Genomic DNA, 21,869 nt, shown 5'->3' with positions numbered 1-21,869 from the left:
AATAATTGGAAAGTTATTTGACCAAGTCAACAAGGTAACAAAGAAAAGGCGAGTAGAATTTCAAAATTTTAGTTTGAATTTCAAACTTTTTTTTGATGGATAACTTTAAATTTCGAACTGATCTAAAAGTTGTTACATGAGGATGATGAAAATAATTTGAGTTTATTTGAACCTGTAAAACAAATTAATATTCTTTTCTGACCCTTAGTTTGTTATCAGCTATCCTTTTGATCATATATTTTTCATAAATTCAAAATTGATCTTATTTTTTTAATGTCGTCAAATAATTTTAAATAATAATTTATTTTTCGTAAATTCAAAAGTTGTTTAGTGAGATATCTTTAAACTATCTTGTGAAAGGGGTTTAATAACTAGGGCAGTTTAAAAACTCAACTCTTAAACTCTCAATGAAAGCACTTAATATTCTTATTGTCAAAAAATTTGATTCTAATTGTCGTCGTCAGAGGGGTGAACTAAATAAATCAGGGACTTTAATTAAGGCCAGCGCTTTGGGGAAAGCTAAATAGTTTTCGGGGTGTGAAGTTTTGGGTGAAAACAAAAAAAAAAAATAGATTTTTTTATTTCCCCCAAACAACCAAATCCTTTTCAGCTTCTTCTTCCTTTCTCCGGCGACTCCACCATCTCCAACGACTACACCATTTCCGTATTCCCCGGAAACTTTAATGCTATCCCCAAAACAGTGACCTTAATTAAAAATCATTTAGTTTGAAATTTAAACATATGGGTTGTTACGTTCAAACCCAAAATTTAGTTAGAGGGGATATCGCAAATAATCTGGTTTGAGTTTATCTCAAAATTAAACTTGTTATTTCGTTTTTAAATCTCCATCTTCTTCATTCTTTACAAATACTAAAACTTGCAGACAAAAAAGAAATTAATTTCCAATGCTAGAAATCAGACCGAATTCAAACATAGAACAAGTAGATTCTTCAACCATTTTTCTAAATCTCGAACTTAGTTTGAGTCCAATTTGGTTGCAAGAAGGATCATCTCAAAACCCACCACCAGTGGAAATGGTGGCAGAGCAGTCATCTCAAACCCCACCACCACCACCACCACCAGTAATGATGGTAGAACACTCGTCTCCTCCTACTAGATTGTCTCTACCACCACAGGCAATGGCAAAGCAGTCATCTCCTACTAATGGGTCCGTTTCACAGCCGCCTCCTCCTCCACCGAGGAGAAACTGCTGGAGGAGGAACTCAGCTAGACGTGCCTGTCCTCCTCCACCGAGGAGGAACTCAGCAGGTATTCGTAGACGTAGTAATGCGGCTGAAGATGAAGAAGATGAAATGATAAATCCACCACCATTCCAATGGGCTACTAATTATCCTACCAAGATTCATTCGTATCATCATCTTGTGACAAATGGAATAAGAATCATTAACGGTGATGTTCAATGCAAAAGATGTGAACATATTTGTCAAATTCAGTTTGATCTTGAACAGAAATTCACAGAGATTGGTCATTATATTGTGCAAAACAAATACATAATGTGTGACAGAGCACCCAATCATTGGATTAATCCTCAATTACAAGCTTGTCCAAGTTGTAATCAAGATAATTGTTTGAAACCAATATTACCGTCTGATAAGAAATTGATTAATTGGTTGTTTTTGTTGTTAGGTGAGATGATTGGGATTTGTACTCTTGATCAATTGAAGTACTACTGTGACAAGAATATTGTTCATCGAACAGGTGCGAAAGATCGACTTATCTATCTTACTTATCTTCATATCTCCAAACAACTTGATCCAAATGGACCATTTGATTATCCATAATTAAGTTATTATAGATTGGTTATTATTAGTGATATTAGGGTTTCTGTAATATAGGTTAGGGTTTATGTTTTCTTTTTTTCTTATTGAGATAGGTGGATGTTCTTGTTTAATGGTGGTAATTTTATTGATTGATTGTCACTAATTCTCTGTCTTTTCTATGTTTAACTGATGATAAATAATGCTATTTTCTTTTAATTATTTGTCTTTTCTTTAGAAAGTGACTACAAAAGTCATTACAATACATGTGATAAGTATGATAATCGTAAACCTAACTAAACAACTCCAACTTGCCTCTTTTTTTGTTCAATCATAGCAATTTTGATTTCCACTAATTTTGATTATCCATAATCTGAGTTATTATATTGGTTATTATTAGTGATATATTAGGGTTTTTGTAATATAGGATAGGGTTTTTTTTTTTCTTTGAGATAGGTTGATGGTCTTGTTTAATGGTGGTAATTTTATTGATTGATTGTCACTAATTCTCTGTCTTTTCTATGTTTAAGTAGCGACAAACAATGTTATTTTCTTTCAATTATTTGTCTTTGTTTTCAGAAAGTGACTACAAAAGTCATTACAATGGTATTTGATTTACGAAAGATGTGATAAGTACGATAACCGTAAACGGTCTTAATGCCTAACTAATCTACTCCAACTTACGTGTTTATTTTTGTTAGAGCGTTGTAATTTTGATTGCCACTAATTCTCTGTCGAACTTAAACCTTTAGGAACACAATGTTATTGAAGCTATAAGCAATCTGTTAGCTCTGTCGAGCAAAATTGTGTTATAAGTGGACACATTTTAGTTATAATATACAGTATACAAAAAAATATCATGATCCATGGTTGATTGTCAAATTACAGTTCCAACCTAGATCTAAATTATATGAATAATTGTGTTATAAGTGAATTGTTCAAAAATTAATGTGGTGTTCAATCAGTAATACTTGTATGTTATAGCAACACTGTCAATGAATATCCTATTGTAAAGTGTTTTAATTCTAATCTCAATATAAAAGTTCGTCATGTATATATATAAAATTACATAGAAAATACGAAAATTTTATGTAAAAAAGATGAGATTGTGTTTCATCTAAAACATAATCCTCGTAATTTACGAAATTAAAGAGAGATAAGAGTGATTGAAGGTTTTTTTTTGTTGAAGAGTGATTGAAGGTTGATTCCAAAAAAGTTGTCAAGTTATAAAATATACATTAACAAAAGAAACATGAAAGACAAAAATAGGACATTAAGTCACACGAAAACAAAAAAATAACTCAAAGATCGAGCAACGATTAAAAAAAAATGTTAAACTCAAATAAATAAGAAAAAGCCCAAATATGCTTTTTTTTTTTTGAAAATTGATTACATCAACAATAATCATCACATTTAGCATTAATACATCAAAGATGTGATAAGATAGATAACCGCCCATTCAAACTCTTACAAGACCGGACTTATAACCCAACTAAGCTATGACCTAAAGCCCAACTACATTATTCATAACCTAATAATCCTAATCCAAATAACCAAACTCTTGAGACTTTGTGTCAACAACTTAGAACCACTTGGGCTACCAGCTGTTAACAAAAGCCCAAATATGTTAAAAAATAAGAAATAACTCAAAGTTGGAGCCAGGAATAAAATATCCCACCACCACCACAACCAACCCTTATCTTTCTTCACCCCTAGTCAGGGACGGAACCAGAAGTTTTGTTAGAGGGGGGCCGAACTTTTCTAGTCATATATTAAATCGAAAAATTTATATAATAAATCTATGCAAAATTACCACCTAAGAATATCAAAGTCACAAAAATTATGAAACACAAATAAAAGAAATAACATGAGACTTTTTTTATTTAATGTATCAAAATGTATTCAAAGTATCATTCGGATGTTACATATGATAGGAAAAAGTAAGAAATAAGTAGTCTAATAGAATAAGGATTGATCTTTTTTTTATGTCACTTTTGGATCGTCATTAGTAATTTCACGGCTCGCTAGCCATTTGAACCATTATACCTATTTAAAATAATTCTTTTATATTAGTTAAATGTAAAGAGATGGAGAGAGATAGATATAGAGAGTCTTCTCTCCCCTCCCTTTCTCTGATAATAACTCTCTTCTAGAGAGAGAAACCGTATAGTTCTTCGTTTTGCTCCGGCGAAGGGTTGTCTCTTCGTCGAAATCTCCGTATAGTTCTTCGTTTCTTGCCCTAATTTTAACTATTATAATCATCCCAGTAGAATTTTTGGAGTATAGACGCAAATATTGGTATGGGAACAAGATCAGATCCACCAATATCGACAATTCATCATCTGACTAACCATTATCAATTGTCATTGAGGGAGGAGGAAGTGAATAAAAGTAGTGGATTCTTAAGGAGATTTCGTCCATTGACGAAGATTGATGTTTCTTCCATTGATGAAGATCGACGATTTGGTAGTTCTCCATGTATAGTATGGCACCACGAGTCGTCCATGATCTAACTGATTGCAAGTGCAAGGAAGAAGAGTTTTCGATTGTTTCTATTTATGTTTTAGTACAATAAAAATTTATGAGCCGGATTGATTTATTTTACGATTACAGATATGAATAAACATATAAAAAAGAAACTGAAATAAGTTGATTGAAACTTGATGTAAATAGAAGTGAACAATCAAAAAATAAATTGAATAAGTTAAAGAAACAATGGTGGCGCACTAGAGTTCTAAATTCTCTAATACATAACCATAGAGTGCATGCTTAGGTTATAGGGCAGAAAGAGTTGTGTCTTTGTAGGGGCGGTTTGGAAATAGGGTTGTTTAGATTAGGTGACAAGGCATTTTGACTGGTAGGAAATAAGTTGGGCTAGGTTTCAAACTTGCATTGGGTTTGGGTTGCAATTAAAAGGGGGGCCATATACTTTAAAAGGAATGTTGTGGGTCCTGCATGGACTTAAATGAGGAGAACAATGTAAGGGTCAGGGGGGCCAGCCCTTACATAGTTACGTCCCTGCCCCTAGTCAAAAGACCAGTGAGTCCTCGAGGTCAAAAGAGCTGTGAATGTCCAATCAGATTCTGATGGTGCTAGATTTTAAATGTGATATGATAGATTGAGTAGACATAACGTTTCATCATTTTGTTTTTTATAAGTACGTGGCGTATAGGGAGGTCTGACCTTTATTATATAAAAAAACTCCCGGTAGTACTAGATATAGCTTTCTTTTAAATTCCATCTTTTACTTTTTCAGGCCAAAAGACCAATCTTCCATCTTTACACTCTTCTTACACTGTAGTTTCCTCTGTTTAGACTCTGTTACCGTCTTTCCCCCACTCTGTTCTCTTTACTTTCTCTCTCTCTCTCTCTCTAGATTTCACTTTCTCTCTCTAAAAAGTAGAAATCCAAAAGAAATAAAGACAAAACCAATATCATTCTATGTTCCAAACAAGAAATGTCATGGAATTCTCGATTATTTAAACAACTTCACACTCTTCTTCTCTTTACTCTCATTATCACATTTCTAGAGTGAGAGAGAGAGAGAGAGATGGGGAGACATTTCAAGATTAAGCTTTTTCGGATAATCCCATTATTCCAATCTTGCCGATCAAAAGATTCGTCGAAGTTAGTGGTGAATCCAATTCACTCACAAGTTTCTTGTAGGATTTTATCTGTTGGGTTTGGTTGTGGGTCAAAACCAGAGGAAAGAAACGAAATTGGAACAGAGTTTAGATGGAAGAAAGAAGAGAAATGGCATGTAATTGCTAAAGTTCACGACGAAAATACTAACAACCCTCGTCGGAAAATCTATAATTCATCATTTTCCGGCGTTTTTGATCGAGAAATAGCTGAATTTCAGGTCACTTCAATGAAGAAGAAGAAAAACCCAAAATCAGAACAGAGGAAACAGAGGTTGGTTCGGTTCAGTAATTCTTCATGGGACAGAGGTTGGTTTAGTAGTGACGGCACCGGAGAAGAAGACAATGAAGAAACTGAAACCCTAGTTTCATCTTCATCAGAGATACTTGAGTCAAACTTAGAAACGATTCACGAGTTGCCGATTCAGAGGAAGAAGAAATTGAAGAGGATTAGTAGAAGGGTAAAACGTTATAAACAGGGTATTAGTAATAACAGAGGAGAAATGGTAAAGTATCCAAGATCGGAAACAGAGTCACCGAAGTTGATGATGAAGATTGAAAGGGAAGTGAAGGAAAACATCAAGTACCCAAGATCGGAAACAGAGTCAACGGCGAAGTTGACGATGATGATTGAAGGGAAAGTTGAGGAAAGTTATGCTGTGGTGAAGAAATCAGAAGATCCTTATGAAGATTTCAGGATGTCAATGATGGAGATGATACTAGAGAAAGAGATGTTTGAAGCTAGAGATTTAGAACAACTTTTGCATTGTTTTTTGTCATTGAATTCAAGACATCATCATCAGATTATTGTTCAAGTTTTCTCTGAGATTTGGGAGTTCTTGTTCTCTTCTTCTTCCCTAGCAAACTTTTAGTTAATTTCTGGATTTAGATATGTGAAGTTCACTTTGGTCAAAGTAGTAACATGGTAATGTAAATCTCAATATTTTCGGTAATATATGGGTCGAGAACGCCATTACTATTTGGTCGAGTAGTAACATGGTACAAGGATGTTACGATGTTGTGGCGAAGTTGCTCCAGTTTTTTTTATCCGACATGCTAAAAATATTTACAACCGTTTATGTTGTTACTAAGTTATTTATATTCATAACCGTTGGAAAATGTTATTCTTGTGAGAATAGTCTATCATGGGAGAAGTGAAGTCAGTCTGGCAACCAAGAATATAATCATCTCCACTCACTGTCAATTTGTTTTGATTTTGATGACGACAAACTTAACATGATATGAGAGTTAGGCTCACACGTGATTGACTCAAAAGTAACATTGCTCCATACATTACACGTGAGAAGGGCGTGTGAGAAGACCGGTCTATCTATCAAACCAAGAAAATAATGTCTAGGTCGAGATACGAGTTACGGGCCTGGGATGTCTAATGTCGAGATTCCAGCACTATACCCATGTCCAGGTTCCATCCGGTATAGCCTACTCTAACTTACATGAGGACTAGGTCTCAAGTGTGGCATAAAAGTAAGCACGCCATCCCCTCTATAGATTTGCAAGTGAATAATTAATCAAAGTCAAGAATTAAGAAAGTGAAATTGAGTCCAGACTAGACGGGGGTAAAGGAGGATAATGTCAGTTTGGGGCTGAAAAGTCTGAAATTGTACTGGAAGTTGCACTGCCCAGAAAGAATGTGGAGTGAAAAACACGCATAGGCTTCTCTGTAATACAACAAAGAAACAGGAACATGTTAGAATCAGCTACTCTGTACCTGAAGCTCTACCGGGCACTATCCCTGATGAGTCCATGCGAGAGCATATGGCCGGACAAGATTTATAGAGAACGCTAGACATTTTATATTGTAGTAGCGACGGAGATACTTTGCCCACCCACTATCTCACTTAGCCGAGTCCTGGCTGGATATGTGAACAAGTAGAATTTAGAGATAGAAAGTACTCCGGTTTTTATATGTCTAAATCCTGCCCGACCATGAATCCTTGAAGGGATATAGTGGTCGGACAGTTTCATCTACTTGACGCCAAGATCAGAGTCCAGATTAAACTTCAACGAGATGCAGTCGGATAGTTTCTTCTACTTGAGGCCAAGATCTCTCCATTTCTCTCTTTCTTATGTTTCACATCTTTGACGGCGTCACGCTTTCCTATTACTATTAGACCATGTTACACACATGGGAAAATAATGCAATTAACAAAATTTGTATTTCATAGTGATGTTTTGTACACAGGGATGCATCAGTTACTGCATTACTAATGGAATACGATTTTCTCTGAGACGGAGTATTCCAAACTCAAAAGTAGGTAACATTAATCTCCACTAATCGTATTCTAAACCAAACCAAAAGATACAGTAAAGTATTACGATTACTAGTGGGATTGTTGTTCTTGATGAGCACATTCCTCTCTTGCGCACCAGACACGGACGATATTTTCAACCACTCAACAGCAGACGTAATCCAACAATTTGCTCTATATGGTTATGAATAAAGTCACCAATTTTATTAGTTAAGAGATCAAGGGTCATGGAAAAAGCAGCAGGGCATCGATCTGACCTAAAACCAAGCTCCCATTGATCTCCAAAGACTATAAGGAAGGCATGAATTAGACATATACAAACATCTTGAGTATACTATTGAGCAATTCACAGTTCACAATCAAGCCAAATATGTGTTCAAATAAGAAAATCATAAGAATCAAATCCGATTTATCTAATATAATCACTAATTATTGACTTAAACTGAAATGGATTTACCTAAATGACAATTCAGATTCATCCCCATTCAAGCCATATGCATTGTTATCCATCTTCATCAATCAATCACCTTCAACAATTTCAATTCGTATATATGCTCATTCTTTTCATTGATTGTTTTATTGAAATTCATAACTTCCATCTTGTTTCAAACTCATATCATATACTTCTATAGTTTTCGAAACTTGGGTTCTCGACGAATAACCTTTTCGAGCATTAACTTGAGGATCATCGCCACCATTAGTGCTACTTCTATACCTTCCATCTCTTCTTTTGAACGTCATCTCCTTTCTTCCCGGACCATTTGAATTCAACCCATCTGAACCCAAATTTCCTCTTGCAGTAGTACTATTCCGTCTTGACCCATTTCTAGCTTTACTTCCATTAAAAGCCCTAGAACTATTCCTTTCATCTACACTACCCAATCCATCTTTTTCTTTTACTCTCTCCTCTTCCATACCCAAAAACCCTAATCTTTTGGAATAAGATCTCTTCCCACCTTGATCTCCATCATCTCCTCCAGTGTCTCTTCGATTCGAGTTTTTCCTTGATTTCCTTCTATACCCATTACTCCATTTACCTTCTAGACTTGAACTTTGCGAATCAAATTCATTAAAACCTTCTGAATCATCAGAAATTTCCAATTTTTGATAGGGTTTAATACTATGAACAACCCCTTTTGGGAAAAACCTAGCTGAAGGAAGACAATCATCATCATCAACAAAAGATTGAAATAACTGAGGTCCATCATTATCAGACCATAAATCATAACCACCTGGTTTTTGAAATCTATCAGCTAAAACTTTCAATTGTTCATCAGCTCTAACTGAAAACAAAGTTGGAGCTTTTTCAACAATTTCCCATGGTTTTTCTAATTCAGAAACAGCTGCTCTTAACTCAGCCCTTTTTCTCATCTCATAAATTTGTCTTTCTCTACAAAGACGAGCTTTTAGAAGTTGTTTAGCTTTCTTTGATTGCATTCTTTTCCATTGCCATTTTGATACTCCTCCTGGATAAGTTCTTGGGCCTCCACCATTTCGAATTATTGTTGTTGTTCTTGTTTTCGAGATTGAAAGTTGAGAGAATTTGGGGAGAAGATTTAATTGATATGGGTATGATAAAACCCTAATTGAAGATAGGTTTGAAGATGGTGTTGGTATACTTAGAAACATTTGGTGTCGATTTCTTCGATTGAGAATGAATTCTTGAACAGAGAAGAAAAGAGAAACCCTATATCCCAATTTTGGAATCATAAGGGTGTGTTTGTTTTTTTTTTTTTTTTTTTTTGTTGAACTAGTGTGTTTGGATAGGATACCAGAAAATAATTGTGAATAGATTATTATTTTTTGGAAAAACTGACTGATTTTTTTTTTTCTATTTTTATCGCCGGTTAAGTATGTCATACTCATACGTGTTTAAAACATTTTTAGTTTTATCAAAATTTCAGATTTGGTGTTGTAACCATTTTTCCGAACCTCTCGTCTTCAATTAGAATATCAAAATACAATATCATGAATATTTAATTCAAAAACTTGCAGGGCTAAAGAGAAAGACTACAACATCTTTCCAAAAAAAAAAAATTAGACTACAACATTTATTTAGGTGGAATCAATAAGAAGAACACAAAATGCACTTCTTCTCCGTCTCAACATTTTCGCTACATTAGGGGCAGGGCCGGCTCAATCATTATTGAGGCCTGAAGCTAAGTCAAGAAATGGGGCCCTTTTACTATATATAAGCAAAAAATGAAGAGAAAAAATATTTTATAATGTCTCTAGGAGATATTAGAACACTTGACCTCTACCTTCACTTGACCTCTACCTTATTGCTGCACATCTTAACCATTAAACTATTGCTCGTTTCATGCAAACATTTTACTTATTATTTTATTTAATACAAACATACTACCCAATAAACTCGATGAGAGAAGCCCTCGGGAAAGTTGGGGCCCAAAGCCACCGCTTTGGTTGCTTTGGGCCTGGGCCGCCCCTGATTAGGGGGTCACGCGCATGGGCAGACCCACCAAGGAGCCAGTGGGGGCACGTGTCCCCACAACCCAAAGGTGGGTTTGCAGTTGGTGGCCCCAATAACTGATTTTATACAAGTGAAAGAGGCGTCTAGCAATAAACCGGGGCATCTATAGATCCTCCTTTATTCTAAACCCAAGGACTCCTCCACCCAATTCAACAAAAAAAAAAAAAAAGGACTCCTCCACCCACTTTTATTTCATGGGAAATTATACTAAAAATGTGTTAAGATAATTGTACTACATAACAAAAATGCATTTAACACGTCGCTTGTGCTATTTCTAGTAGGTACACTCAAATCTCCAAATTTTTCACTTGGACAAATCATCAAAGTTTGATTCGTTCTAATTTTGTTTTGTGTCTTGATTTTGTAGTTTTTTTCTTCATTAAATACGTCTTGGCTGCAAAACGAGAAACAACAAGTTTTAAGTAGTTTTGTCTTTTCAGCCAAACGAGCTATTTTGGGTCCCATAGTGTTGGGGGCCTCTCTGTTAAGGTTGTTTTACCTATTTGTAAATGTAATGCAATAATTAAATTATGTTATGAGTTCAGCCTAATGGTTAAGTATGTGGTATCACTTATTTCTTCACCTTCTTCCATTACTTAGTCTACTTATCTTTTCACTCCTTCCATTACTTGTCTACTTATTTTTCAAATTCTTCATTTTTTGTCTACATTATTAGGCATTACTTTAGTTATGAACCCAATTAACTCAACCATTGAAGACTTTTTTGTTTATATTTCTAATTAAATTGATTGTTGTTGTTATCTTTATTTCCAAATTAGGGGCAATTTTTGTATATGTAGTGGTTAATTGTAGCCTAATGTATATACATAATATATATGATTTGTTTGTACTTATAATGTGTCTTAACAAGCTAAGTCATTTGTAATGAAAAAAACTTCAATCATTGATCAACCATAAAATGCACTTCAGATAACATAATTTTATATTTCTGGTATGTTTCAATTTAGAAAATTAAAATTAATTTCAAATTTGACCTAAAGTTTTTAGGACTTATAGGCTAGTCTAAGCTCTTTCTTTTATACATCCCTAATTGAAAATATTAACTAAGTCGTAATTTAGTTGTTACAAAATATACTAATGTGTGAGTCTGTAAAAAGTTCAATTCCTCTTCAATAGAGTTTTATTTTTACTTCTCATGACAAATAAAATGCCCCAATTAACTCCCCTTTAGCCCCCCTAAACATTTGGGCTGACCCTGGTTCTGGTTTTCAGAAAGGTTGTCAATATATACACAAGAGAGATTTTATAAACAATGACCGAACATGTAAAAGGCAATGTATTTTTTATTCACAATTTGGTAAAGACAGATTGATCAAGTATGGTTAGAAGCAATGCAAAATTTGAAGATTATTATCACCCACCTCGTCCTCTTTTCTTCTTCCGCCTAAAATGTCCCCGGCAGACCTGTGATTTCCAGCCAGCACCAAAAAATATTTGTTCCTTTCTTCGTCTTCTTCTTCCATCATCTTTCTTCCTTCTTTTTCTCCATGTTCTTCTTCTCCTTGTTCTCATTGTCTTCTTCAACTAAACTCTCTCTTCTCCTTCTCTATATAGATCGGCGAAGGGGAGAACCCCTTCGCCTGATGTTAAGATAGAGAGAAAAGAGGGATGGGAGGAAGGAAGAAGACGAAGAAGGAAGAAGAGGGAGAAAAAATCATTTGCCAGTCACCGACAATCGGTGGTTGGCGACAACCTAACGCCAATTGACGTCGTTAGTCAAACAAACATTGCCTCTTAACACACATTGTTTTTAACTAGACTAGGAGTTGCCTTTATCAAGATTGCTTTTACAACTTTGAGCATTGCCTATAAATTTTCCTATGAACAATCCAATATGACAACAATTTTATTTGGACAAGTAAAAAAATTAGAAAGCATATACGGTCAACAATTTAGAAGGAGACATTACTCTAATGTATATGACTCATCCTCTAAAAATTAGAGTATTACTTTAAGTCATCCCCTTTTCATCTTCCATAAACTCTACACAGCACCTTCTTCTTCTTCTTCTTTATTACCAACAATTGTCTTCTTCGTCACCACAACTAAATTTGTTGAGAGATTATTGGCATGACCATTTTTTTAAAGGCCATTTTTGCTCTTTATGTGTTATCTGATTTAGTGTTATATCAATGGCAATGGCTTCTCGACAAAAAAAAAGATAGAGCAGAATTGGAAGACAAGATAAAGACTGATTTTGTGTTAATAGAAAATCAGTGCCATGTGAGCCCCATTTTGGATTCTATTTGACCGTCTATTTTGCTGAATCTACTGGATGGTTTGGATAGATCCATTGTTTCTTCTTGAGTCGTTCATCACACGTGCTTGCGCTAACTTAAAGATTAAGTGAGGATGCTCATAATTCTAAAATTTTAGATCATATTAAACTTTTTTTTATTTTTGGCCTCTCTTTTATATTGTTTACAACAAATTTTGTTTATGAACTCCATGTTTATTTTGATGACTACCCCTACAATGTCAGTACTGCATAACTTCCATATCTTTTGGTTCGAACCTCTTGACTGAGATGGCAAGCAACATACAAAACAACTCAACTAATTTGGGTTTTTGTTATCAAACATCTTATGCGGGTCGCAGATATAATCTAGGTCAATGTTTTCATTTGTATCTGATGCAACACTTTTTACAGTTAGTCCAGTGTCATATTCTCTTCTAACAAGAGGTACACACTAACAACTCAAAATCATTAAAAAATTAACAAGACAACCACCATCCCATGTTTTTTTACAAAATTTGTTACATCTTCTTCACCATTTATGTTTTATTTGCGGCTACTCTGTGCTTAGCCTTTGAATGGGACCGCATGGCAGCATAGGAGTTGAATTTCCTGCAACGATTAAATAAAACAAGTATCAACACGTGACTTCCGACATGAAACCAAATCATCCAAGGATTTTTTTTTTTTTTTTTTTTTAAGGAGTTCAATGACACAAGGAGTTATAGAATCTAGAGTCATATCATACTTGCCGCATGCTGTGCAGTAAACTGGAGACTTCAGAGTTTGCTTGGACTTATGTCCACTTGCTGGGGTCTGTCCACCCTTTGAAGGATATGGGGTTGCAGGGTGACCACCAACCTTCTTGTTGTCACCACCTGTAAAATCAACTATCTACTGAGTGAACTTTAACTTTACAGATGATGGAGAATTAATATCTTGTACGTTTCGGAGGTTCCTTGAATAACCTTGTGTCTGCAAATTTTACCTAATAGGTCGTGCAAAACTAGGAAAAAAATAACACTACGTCAATTGAAAGACATGGATCCATACTAACTAGCACTAGTTCCTCCCAAGGTAACAGTTCATTTCTGTTAACCCAAATAAATTACTCTTCATTCGGGTCAATTTGTTAGAATGTGCATAAATGAGACAAGTAATCAGTCAAAGGTTAATTTTCTAAAACACTTGAGGAAGGGCCAAGTTATTCTCATTCACAATGTAAAACCAGAAGGATAAAAAGTTCACCTGTCTTCTGAGGTGAAGTGAATTTAGCCTTCTTGTTAGCACCAGGAGTTGTTTTGGTAGCAGATTCCACAGGTTTCTGGTTCTGTTAAACATCAGGGAACAAATACATACATAGTGATGACAATGATAAAAAAAAATGGCAACTTCATCATTAGAATAGATGAGAAGTGGAGTCCGACATTCTTAAGTGTTACTTCATCCTCAAGTTTTACCTCATCCTCAAGTCTTCCTTTACCCGGAATTGTTAATTCCATCCCATATAGGTCAAAAACTTCCGTTACAAGGTCCAAACCATCGCTATCATCACTCTCATAAGTAATGTCCTACATAGTAGTAAAAAAAATGTAGAAACAAATGAGTCTAATCATTTGAAGTCATGGATAGAGTACAAGTGCAACTCATTAGTACTAGTATAACAAAGTGCTCATGAAGATAACATACATCATCAGAATCTTCATCCTCGGAGTCATCGTCATCAACGTTCACCTTTTGAGCATCAGGCTTGGCACCGTCGACTTTTGCCTTGTTCTCCTCAGAATTTCCTAGTCAAGGTTATGGTAAATATTATTAAACAAGACCATTCAATTCCACATAGCAAGTACAATACATATAATTTAAAACTTACCAGGATATTTATCATAAGATGTGATACAAGGAATTACATGGTTAAGGATGCCAACAAACTTATACAGTGGGGTATTTGTCGGGAGAGAGAAAGGTAAAAATAATAATTAATCACGACAGGGAAATGCATTGGATATTCAACAACAGGTGATCTGTAACCAAAGACGTGAATGCTTCCATTCTTCCAGGTATGGGATAGCTCAAATTCCTTATCAAACACCAAAGTGTAAGATATTTGAGGGAACTTATCAGCGGAAAGTGTTCCCAATACAAGCTTCTGATCACCAATCTTCACATAGAGACGGATGGAGCCATTGCCATTGCCCTTGTCCTTTTCAGCTTCACCAAGAGATGCCTGCCACATTAACATCATTTAAAATGTAACCCTCGTAGAAACAGAAATATAGAAATCCATCTTGTTGGTGATCGGAAAACTTATTTTCATATACTAAAACATAATCTATGTCACTTGAATTGCATCCAAACTCTTCTTCCTTTCTACCTTGTCATTTAATTTGAAAACAAGTTTCAGCACCTAGAATCTTATGAACTCTTAACGTTTTCCCACGAAAAATCTCAATATCCAAATAGACTCATGAAAACTCTAAGACCTCAAAAAATAAGGTAAATTTAATAAACTTGAACCACGTAAACTCAGAACATCAAATAACCGATAACAAATCAAACCACCTTATGAACGAAAATTACTTAATTTTTCTTTGAAATCAAACTCAATACAACCCTAAACACTCAAGAAACAAGCGGAATTTCGTTATATATCATGTTAAAATTAAGACTATATTAATTCCAACTTTACCATATGAATCATACTACTACTAATTCCAACTTTACCATATGAATCAGAAACAAAATTAAGACTATAAGTATCCAAATCGAAATCCATTAGTAATTGTGAAATGTACAAAAAGAATTAGTATACCTGTGATAGATGTACGACTTTTCCCTCAGAAGCTTCAACTTTAAGTGACTGTCCTGGTTTAACTTCAAAACCTAGCTTATCATTACAAAATCTAGAATCAATAACAACTTACATTTTTTTTTGTTATAGACTAATGGAGAAAATCTATGTAGAATACTAATGACTGTTTATATAGAAACCCGATGAGAATTAGAGCTAATTTAACCCAAAAAAAAAAAAGCATATATAACACAATTTCATGATTCGGCAATATGAGAAACCCTATTATTGTTATGTAAATGAACGAGAGAGAAGTAGTAAGTAGGAAATAGGAATTACCCAAAAACTCCATTGATTCCAACGACGACGAACAAGAGAGGAGCTACTGCAACTAGGGAGAATTACTGAAACCCCCCAACTTTGATAATGCCTTTACTGAAACCCCCCACTTTAATTAGTAATTACTGAAACCCCCCAACTCCGTTTAATTTTACAGATTTGGGCCGTTAGTGGGAGGGAAATGACATAAATCTCCCTTTGCTAAATCCGGACCTAATAATGGGAGCAGAAAATGGGGCGCCTTCGAGTCAAAGGTGGGGCGCTTATATCACGTTTTTATCTTCTCCTTACCCACCCAAATCGATCCCTCCCAAAACCAACCAGCATCACCTCTCTCAACCGGACGAACAAGGGATCAACCAGACGAAGATATCTCTCGGTAATGCTCCCTCTCTCTCTAACGACAAGAACTTCAACCCCTACCAGGTATGCTCCCTCTCACTCTCTCTCTCGGTAATGCTCCCTCTCTCTCTAACGACAAGAACTAGGGTTTCAGTAATGGGTTTTCTCTGTCTCTCTCTCTCTCCTAATAGGTAATTTGTTTCTGGTTTCAGTAATTCTCCCTAGTTGGGGAGAATTACTGAAACCCCCCAACTTTGATAATGCCTTTACTGAAACCCCCCACTTTAATTAGTAATTACTGAAACCCCCCAACTCTGTTTGATTTAACTTTGATATTTTCAATATTACTTTTTTACCCTCTTACGTTTTACCCCCACTTCTGATAATGCGTTTACTAAAACCCCCCACTTTTATTTATAATTACTGAAACCCCCCACTTTAATTAGTAATTACTGAAACCCCCCATTTTTATTAGTAATTACTGAAACCCCCCAACTACTTGAAATGAATGTAGAAGATCAAAATGGAGGGCCTAGATGTTTTGACCGTTTTACACCTTTTTGAGGGGTTTTTTTTTTCTATTTAAACCCATCAAACCACCCTACAAACTTCACCCCATGAGACTAAATTGGAATTAAGTCATATTTTATCTCAATGACACAATCATACATACCTACCATTCTACCTGAGTTTGTATAATCAAAAGGACCCACATGTTCCGAGCCAACAAAACCAGTGCCTAGCCAACACAGGTATAATCTTTGGCGCCTAGATGCTCATTTTTAAAGCTTAGTCCAACAATCATCTAGGCTCTAACCCACTCAAAATATTTTCACATTCACCTTTAATACATTCTTTATTTTGTGATTATAGTAAGAAGCAATATAAGGAACCATTAGAACATCTGAGATGATTTTAAGAGTTTCAAAACAAATCCATCTACGATTTCAAAGTAAATATTCTTTTCAATCTCAACATATACTAGCTGCTACATTATTGATGGGCAAAGAAATTTGGGACTACTTAAAATTGAAGTTTGACTATAACACCATGATTTGTACCAAAATAGAGATCCAAAGAGTACAAGCCGATCGATTGTTTCTTTGACAAGGATGCCAGCAGAGATGAAAGAAACAAGTGAAGGCTCCACACAACCTCTACCCGGTTGCCACCATACAGCTCACTCAAATCCTGCAAATTACATAGGAAGAAAACAGATGAGGAGCAACATCAGACTATGCCCAAAGCTCGCACATTAAACAACATGTCTTCCTTTCTTTTTGCATTAAAAGAAGATGGTGGAAAGGCCGCAAGTGAGTCTACGAACAGAATATAGTTAGAATTGAAGTTAAAACATCCTTAGAGGGCTACAGGTGATCACAGAATAATGGTTCAGGATGCCAATTTTACAAGGTGACGAATTTTTGAAACATACTAATATTTAGGTATCAATCATCTAGGCTCTAACCCACTCAAAGACCTAATCAATATTGTAAGCTAAGATAAGGTGTTATGCTATTTAAGTTATAATCCAGGTATAGAAAGTATGGATGTACATATATACTGAACTTCCTCTCTACTTTTTGTTTGAGGAATTTCACCAAACATGTATACTACAACTGTACTAACATTTCAAAGTGGTTAAACCTTAAAGACTATTAGATTATCTTGGGCTTTTTTAATTTGAGCAGAGTTAAATGGTATCTAGGGTTACGAAAATACTAGATAAATGTTCAACCTATCTATCTAATACCAAAATGGTTTTACGTATTCGCTTCCCAATCGGAGGATGATTGATCTTTATCTCATAATTATTAGGCTTGTACTTGCTTATGGTTTCTAATTTTATCTGGTTCGTCGATAAAGACCTTTGCAACACTCAGCCCAATACCAGGTTATATGCAATGGCTCCTCGCGAAGTTAGCATCTCAACTAAAACTTGCTGAATCCGAAGATGAAGGTGATTCACTAAACAAGATCTCAAGTTCTACTTTCAGGGAAAATATACTTCAACCAGAGGAAGAGAGAGCAATATTGGACTCATCAGTGTAAGCTCAATCAAATGTTATCATGTAATTTTATGAAGTCATATTGTGCAAACCTAATTTCATGTTAACTAATGGAGAATTATAAACAGTACAAGTGCTACATCAATATTTCTTTAGAAGATGGGAATCTCACGGTCCATAAGTGTATTATAAACAGTACAAGTGCTAACATTTACAAAATGGAGAATTACTGAAACCTAAACTAACTCTTCGTTCTATTTGTTAAAATTTTCATCTTCATGATCTCTTCTTCCCCAAAGATTACTAGAAAGAAGAAACCTCAATGAAATTTTCAGAATTTGTCAAAATAAAAAAAATTGATTTTTTTGTTTATGAGCTAAAATCGAATGGGAAATCAGGAAATGAAGAAGAATTGTGAAGAGATTGATTATACTTACAGGGAAAGTTGAAATTGAAGATCTGAATTGTGACAAATTACTGAAACCAGAAACAAATTACCTATTAGGAGAGAGAGAGAGAGACAGAGAAAACCCATTACTGAAACCCTAGTTCTTGTCGTTAGAGAGAGAGGGAGCATTACCGAGAGAGAGAGAGAGAGAGAGGGAGCATACCTGGTAGGGGTTGAAGTTCTCCCAAGTAGGGTTCTTGGGGAATTTAAAGTTGGGTTCGTTCCATTTTGCCCCCCTAAAGATAACCAACTCACCAAAATGGTCTCCTTTTTTATATTTGTGTCAATCAACTTTAACATCACACTTTACTTTTCCTTTCTTACCCTTCTATATAAAATTAATAACCTCTTTGTTCTTATTATTTTCTTCATCGGAAAACTGTCGACGGCGGGTGGTTGGTCGGCCAGTTGCCAGCTACCATTAACATAAAAAACGAAAAAACTTTTTTTCTTCTTCTATCTCCTCTTTCCATCCCTACCACTGGTCAAATCCGCCATCACCAGAGAAGAATCCAATCAAATTCCATCACCGGAGAAGAATCCCATCTCGTATTCTTTATAAAAAAAGAAGTGGCTAGGTTTCTAAATGAGTTTGCTTTAACAGTTTCAGATCCCAGGTTGAAAGAGATAATCGACTTTCTCTCACTAGTAAAGTCCATGTCATTGTGAAATTCTTCCACCTAAAGATAAATCCTTAAACTCACATGTACCTCTTCATTGGCAGTGGCAGTTTAACTTTTGATTTTGTTGAACTAAATTGAAATTTTAAATGCGTTTAGAAATGCGAAAAGTTAATGACACCTGAAAGACTTATTTCGATTCCTAGACCTGAAATTCCATCATCAACTAATGAACCCCATCAATCGTTCTTATACATTTCAACCCAAATCTGAACTCAAATCATTCTTACCCATTTCAACCCAAATTTGAGAACTCAAATCAAAACTACCCAACAAATTCGTTTGTCAAAAATTAGTTTGAATTCAACTAACCTTGTTCATACTCCGAAGTTTTCAAGCTTCGATGACTGTAACAAGTGGTTGGTATCCTCTTTTACGGCGAATTTCATCTACGTCATCATACTCCGATTGTCATTTCATTTTTTTTTCAATTATGTAATTAGAACTTTGACGCGATTCTGATTTACAGGACCTGGTTACTACGAGGATGGAAATTTCGGTACACGATTGGAGAATGTGCTTATAGTCAACAAAGCAAATACAAAGCTCAATTTCGGCGAATAGGGTTACTTATCATTTGAGCATATAACATGGGTAAGCAACATTTCCGACTCATTAACATTATCATTCTTTTCACGTATTCTTATCTATCTCTTCGACTACATTATCATTCTTCTCGACTATATTCTTATCTATCTTTATGTGCAGGCAGGCACCTTACCAGAACAAACTGATGGATTTGAGCAAAGTTGGTTCCTGTGAAATAGAATGGTTAAACCAATACCAATCTAAATGCAGAGAAGTTCTCGCACCATTCTAGGACAAATCGGAGATTTCATGTCTAAATAAAGCGCCTGAACCGATAACTGATTCGTTGACAAGTCTGTAAGCAACAACAGAATCATGAACAAGAAAGCTTAGCTGCATATTCAATAAATTCCAGGAGTCATTAAGCTACTTTGTATCATTGTCTCTTACAATTTGAACGTTTTTTTTATTCGATTTAGTTTTATCGAATCTAAGAACACCTTATTGTAAGTATCATATTGTTATTAGGAACCCTCTCAAACGGTATAACGGAGTCTCATATCTTGTTCTTTTCTCTCCATCTGCAGAGAAATCCAGCAGAATAGAAAGAATCATATACCATGGAAACAAACAAAAAGTCCAGCAGAATAGGTTGTCCCAAATGTGAATGATGAGGTTGATGGTGAATGGAGCACTAACCTGAGAACATGTCAATAAGTCGTCCTAGTATACCCCCTATCTTCTCGATGTTCCAAACACGGATCCACCATCAGTGTATTTGTCAAATCTAGAAGCCAGCGTTAATGCTCGCGCAAGTAATGATCGACCCTCTTCGGCATACATGTTAGGGCGATACCTAACCAAATACAAATATTACATATAATCATGGAGTGAGCTGACTCAGCTGAAATGAAAGAGACGATGTAACTAAGGTGTAAGTGGTAATGACAGAAGACTATAAGGAGTAGTGCCTCTTGATGTTCTAAACTTGTTAAGATTACGACATTAAGAAAACTAATACAACATATTAAGAAATGTACTCTATCAATCTCTGAAAATCTTAGAAAAATCAAAAGTATATTAGAAGCTTTGATTGCAGTTAATGATAGAGTAAGTGATACAATAACTCTTATTCCAGATCTTCGAATATTGAAAACTCTACATTCAGGCAACATTTAAATGGCAATTCATCAAGTTAAATGAAGAAGGATATGATATAAACCTAGATAAAAATTTGGAAGAATGTGAGTATGAGATAGCTCATATGGCAATATTAGTTGAAGATCAAGTTGAACAAGCTAACGTTAGTGCAGAAACACAAAAATGGGAGTATGAGATATGATATAAACCTAGATGCAAATTTGGATCTGCATCAGTTATGGCCAGAAGTGGGACATGTATCCCTATACTAAGTAGTAAGTACAGGCAATCTTGTTACTAACACTCACAATTTTAAGCTTGAAAATGTGTTGTTAGTTCCAAATTTGAAGAGAAATCTTCTACCTATCTCAAGATTTACAAAAGATAATTACTGCACTGTCCAATTCTCTCATTTGGGGGTATGAGATTAGGGACATATGGCCCAATGAAATCCTTAACGAAGGACACTCGACAGTGGATAACTTGTATCCTATGACATTTCAAGTTGAAGAAAAAGTCTATTATCCAAAATTTTACATAGGAATAATAGTATTAACATAATCTCTCAAAGTGAAGAAGGAATCTGTCATTCTTGTCAATTGGGATAAAATAGCAAGTAACCCTCCCATTTCCTACCTCAGTCACAACTAAGTTTGGAGTATTACATTTTGTTTCTAGACATAAATGTCTGGTTTTATCCATTGACATCAAGATCAGATTGTGTAAAATGATTCAAACACTTTAATTATGTTAATACAAGTATAATTTAACAATCTTGTAAAATATTAGGGGTTATAAACTTACTTGGCCTCCATTCTGCGCTTGATAACCCATCTGAGCCTAGCAAAACTGAATCTTCGAGAACAAGAACGACGGATGTGGTGCCATAACTTCCCCGGTTGCTCCTAAATTGAATTTTAACCTTTCTGGACTTATACGATTTCTGATAGTTTCAACCTTCATCCAGAAATTAGGGTTTCTGATCGTAATCTTCTTTTTCGTTTTCGTACTTTGAGAGAGATCCAATCTTTTTTTTTTTGCTAGAGAGAGAAAGTAGTAAGAGAAAAATCGCGGGAATGGCCTTTTAAGGGCGCTGGTAATCTGGTGTTTAAAGTTAAGGACTCCTATTTTCGGCTCCATACCCTTTAGGACCCT

General features: G+C 35.2%; 4 protein-coding genes and 1 long non-coding RNA gene across 6 annotated transcripts; 2 read left to right on the top strand and 3 right to left on the bottom strand.

The window, feature by feature from the left end:
• Window positions 1-1,034: 1,034 nt before the first annotated feature.
• Window positions 1,035-1,802, top strand: LOC147541169 (uncharacterized). Its single transcript, XM_086674146.1, has one exon. The coding sequence runs from the start codon at window positions 1,035-1,037 to the stop codon at window positions 1,800-1,802; it is 768 nt and encodes a 255-aa protein (XP_086530272.1).
• A 2,876-nt stretch (window positions 1,803-4,678) lies between these two features.
• On the top strand, window positions 4,679-6,491 carry OFP7 (ovate family protein 7). The gene has a single exon (XM_086636948.1). The coding sequence runs from the start codon at window positions 5,329-5,331 to the stop codon at window positions 6,289-6,291; it is 963 nt and encodes a 320-aa protein (XP_086493074.1). The 5' UTR covers window positions 4,679-5,328; the 3' UTR covers window positions 6,292-6,491.
• Window positions 6,492-7,995: 1,504 nt separating this feature from the next.
• On the bottom strand, window positions 7,996-9,458 carry EMB1513 (copper ion transmembrane transporter). Its single transcript, XM_086636947.1, has one exon. It carries the CDS (start codon window positions 9,397-9,399, stop codon window positions 8,266-8,268), a length of 1,134 nt encoding a protein of 377 aa, XP_086493073.1. The 5' UTR covers window positions 9,400-9,458; the 3' UTR covers window positions 7,996-8,265.
• Window positions 9,459-12,802: 3,344 nt separating this feature from the next.
• On the bottom strand, window positions 12,803-15,625 carry LOC147541166 (histone deacetylase HDT1-like). Of its 2 annotated transcripts, XM_086637739.1 has the most exons (10): window positions 15,568-15,625; window positions 15,250-15,320; window positions 14,447-14,664; window positions 14,311-14,330; window positions 14,127-14,227; window positions 13,898-14,008; window positions 13,686-13,767; window positions 13,302-13,315; window positions 13,186-13,208; window positions 12,803-13,049 (listed from the first exon to the last, which is right to left on the bottom strand). In XM_086637739.1, the coding sequence occupies exons 1-10, from the start codon at window positions 15,578-15,580 to the stop codon at window positions 12,977-12,979; spliced, it is 726 nt and encodes a 241-aa protein (XP_086493865.1). In that variant the 5' UTR covers window positions 15,581-15,625; the 3' UTR covers window positions 12,803-12,976. The 2 variants fall into 2 exon arrangements, with proteins under 2 accessions (XP_086493865.1, XP_086493864.1); XM_086637738.1 differs by having other exon boundaries at window positions 13,186-13,315.
• A 1,121-nt stretch (window positions 15,626-16,746) lies between these two features.
• Window positions 16,747-18,540, bottom strand: LOC147541165 (uncharacterized). The gene is made up of 2 exons (XR_015224058.1): window positions 18,356-18,540; window positions 16,747-17,100 (listed from the first exon to the last, which is right to left on the bottom strand). It is a non-coding gene; the product is annotated as an uncharacterized LOC147541165 (long non-coding RNA).
• Window positions 18,541-21,869: the final 3,329 nt, after the last annotated feature.

Source organism: Eschscholzia californica, unplaced genomic scaffold (assembly GCF_041429995.1).
Source record: "Eschscholzia californica isolate CP2 unplaced genomic scaffold, dmEscCali1.0.p SCAF_4, whole genome shotgun sequence".
Taxonomy (NCBI): domain Eukaryota; kingdom Viridiplantae; phylum Streptophyta; class Magnoliopsida; order Ranunculales; family Papaveraceae; genus Eschscholzia; species Eschscholzia californica.
The sequence above is the reverse complement of the archived record's forward strand: the minus strand, read 5'-3'. Positions and strand labels throughout refer to the sequence as shown.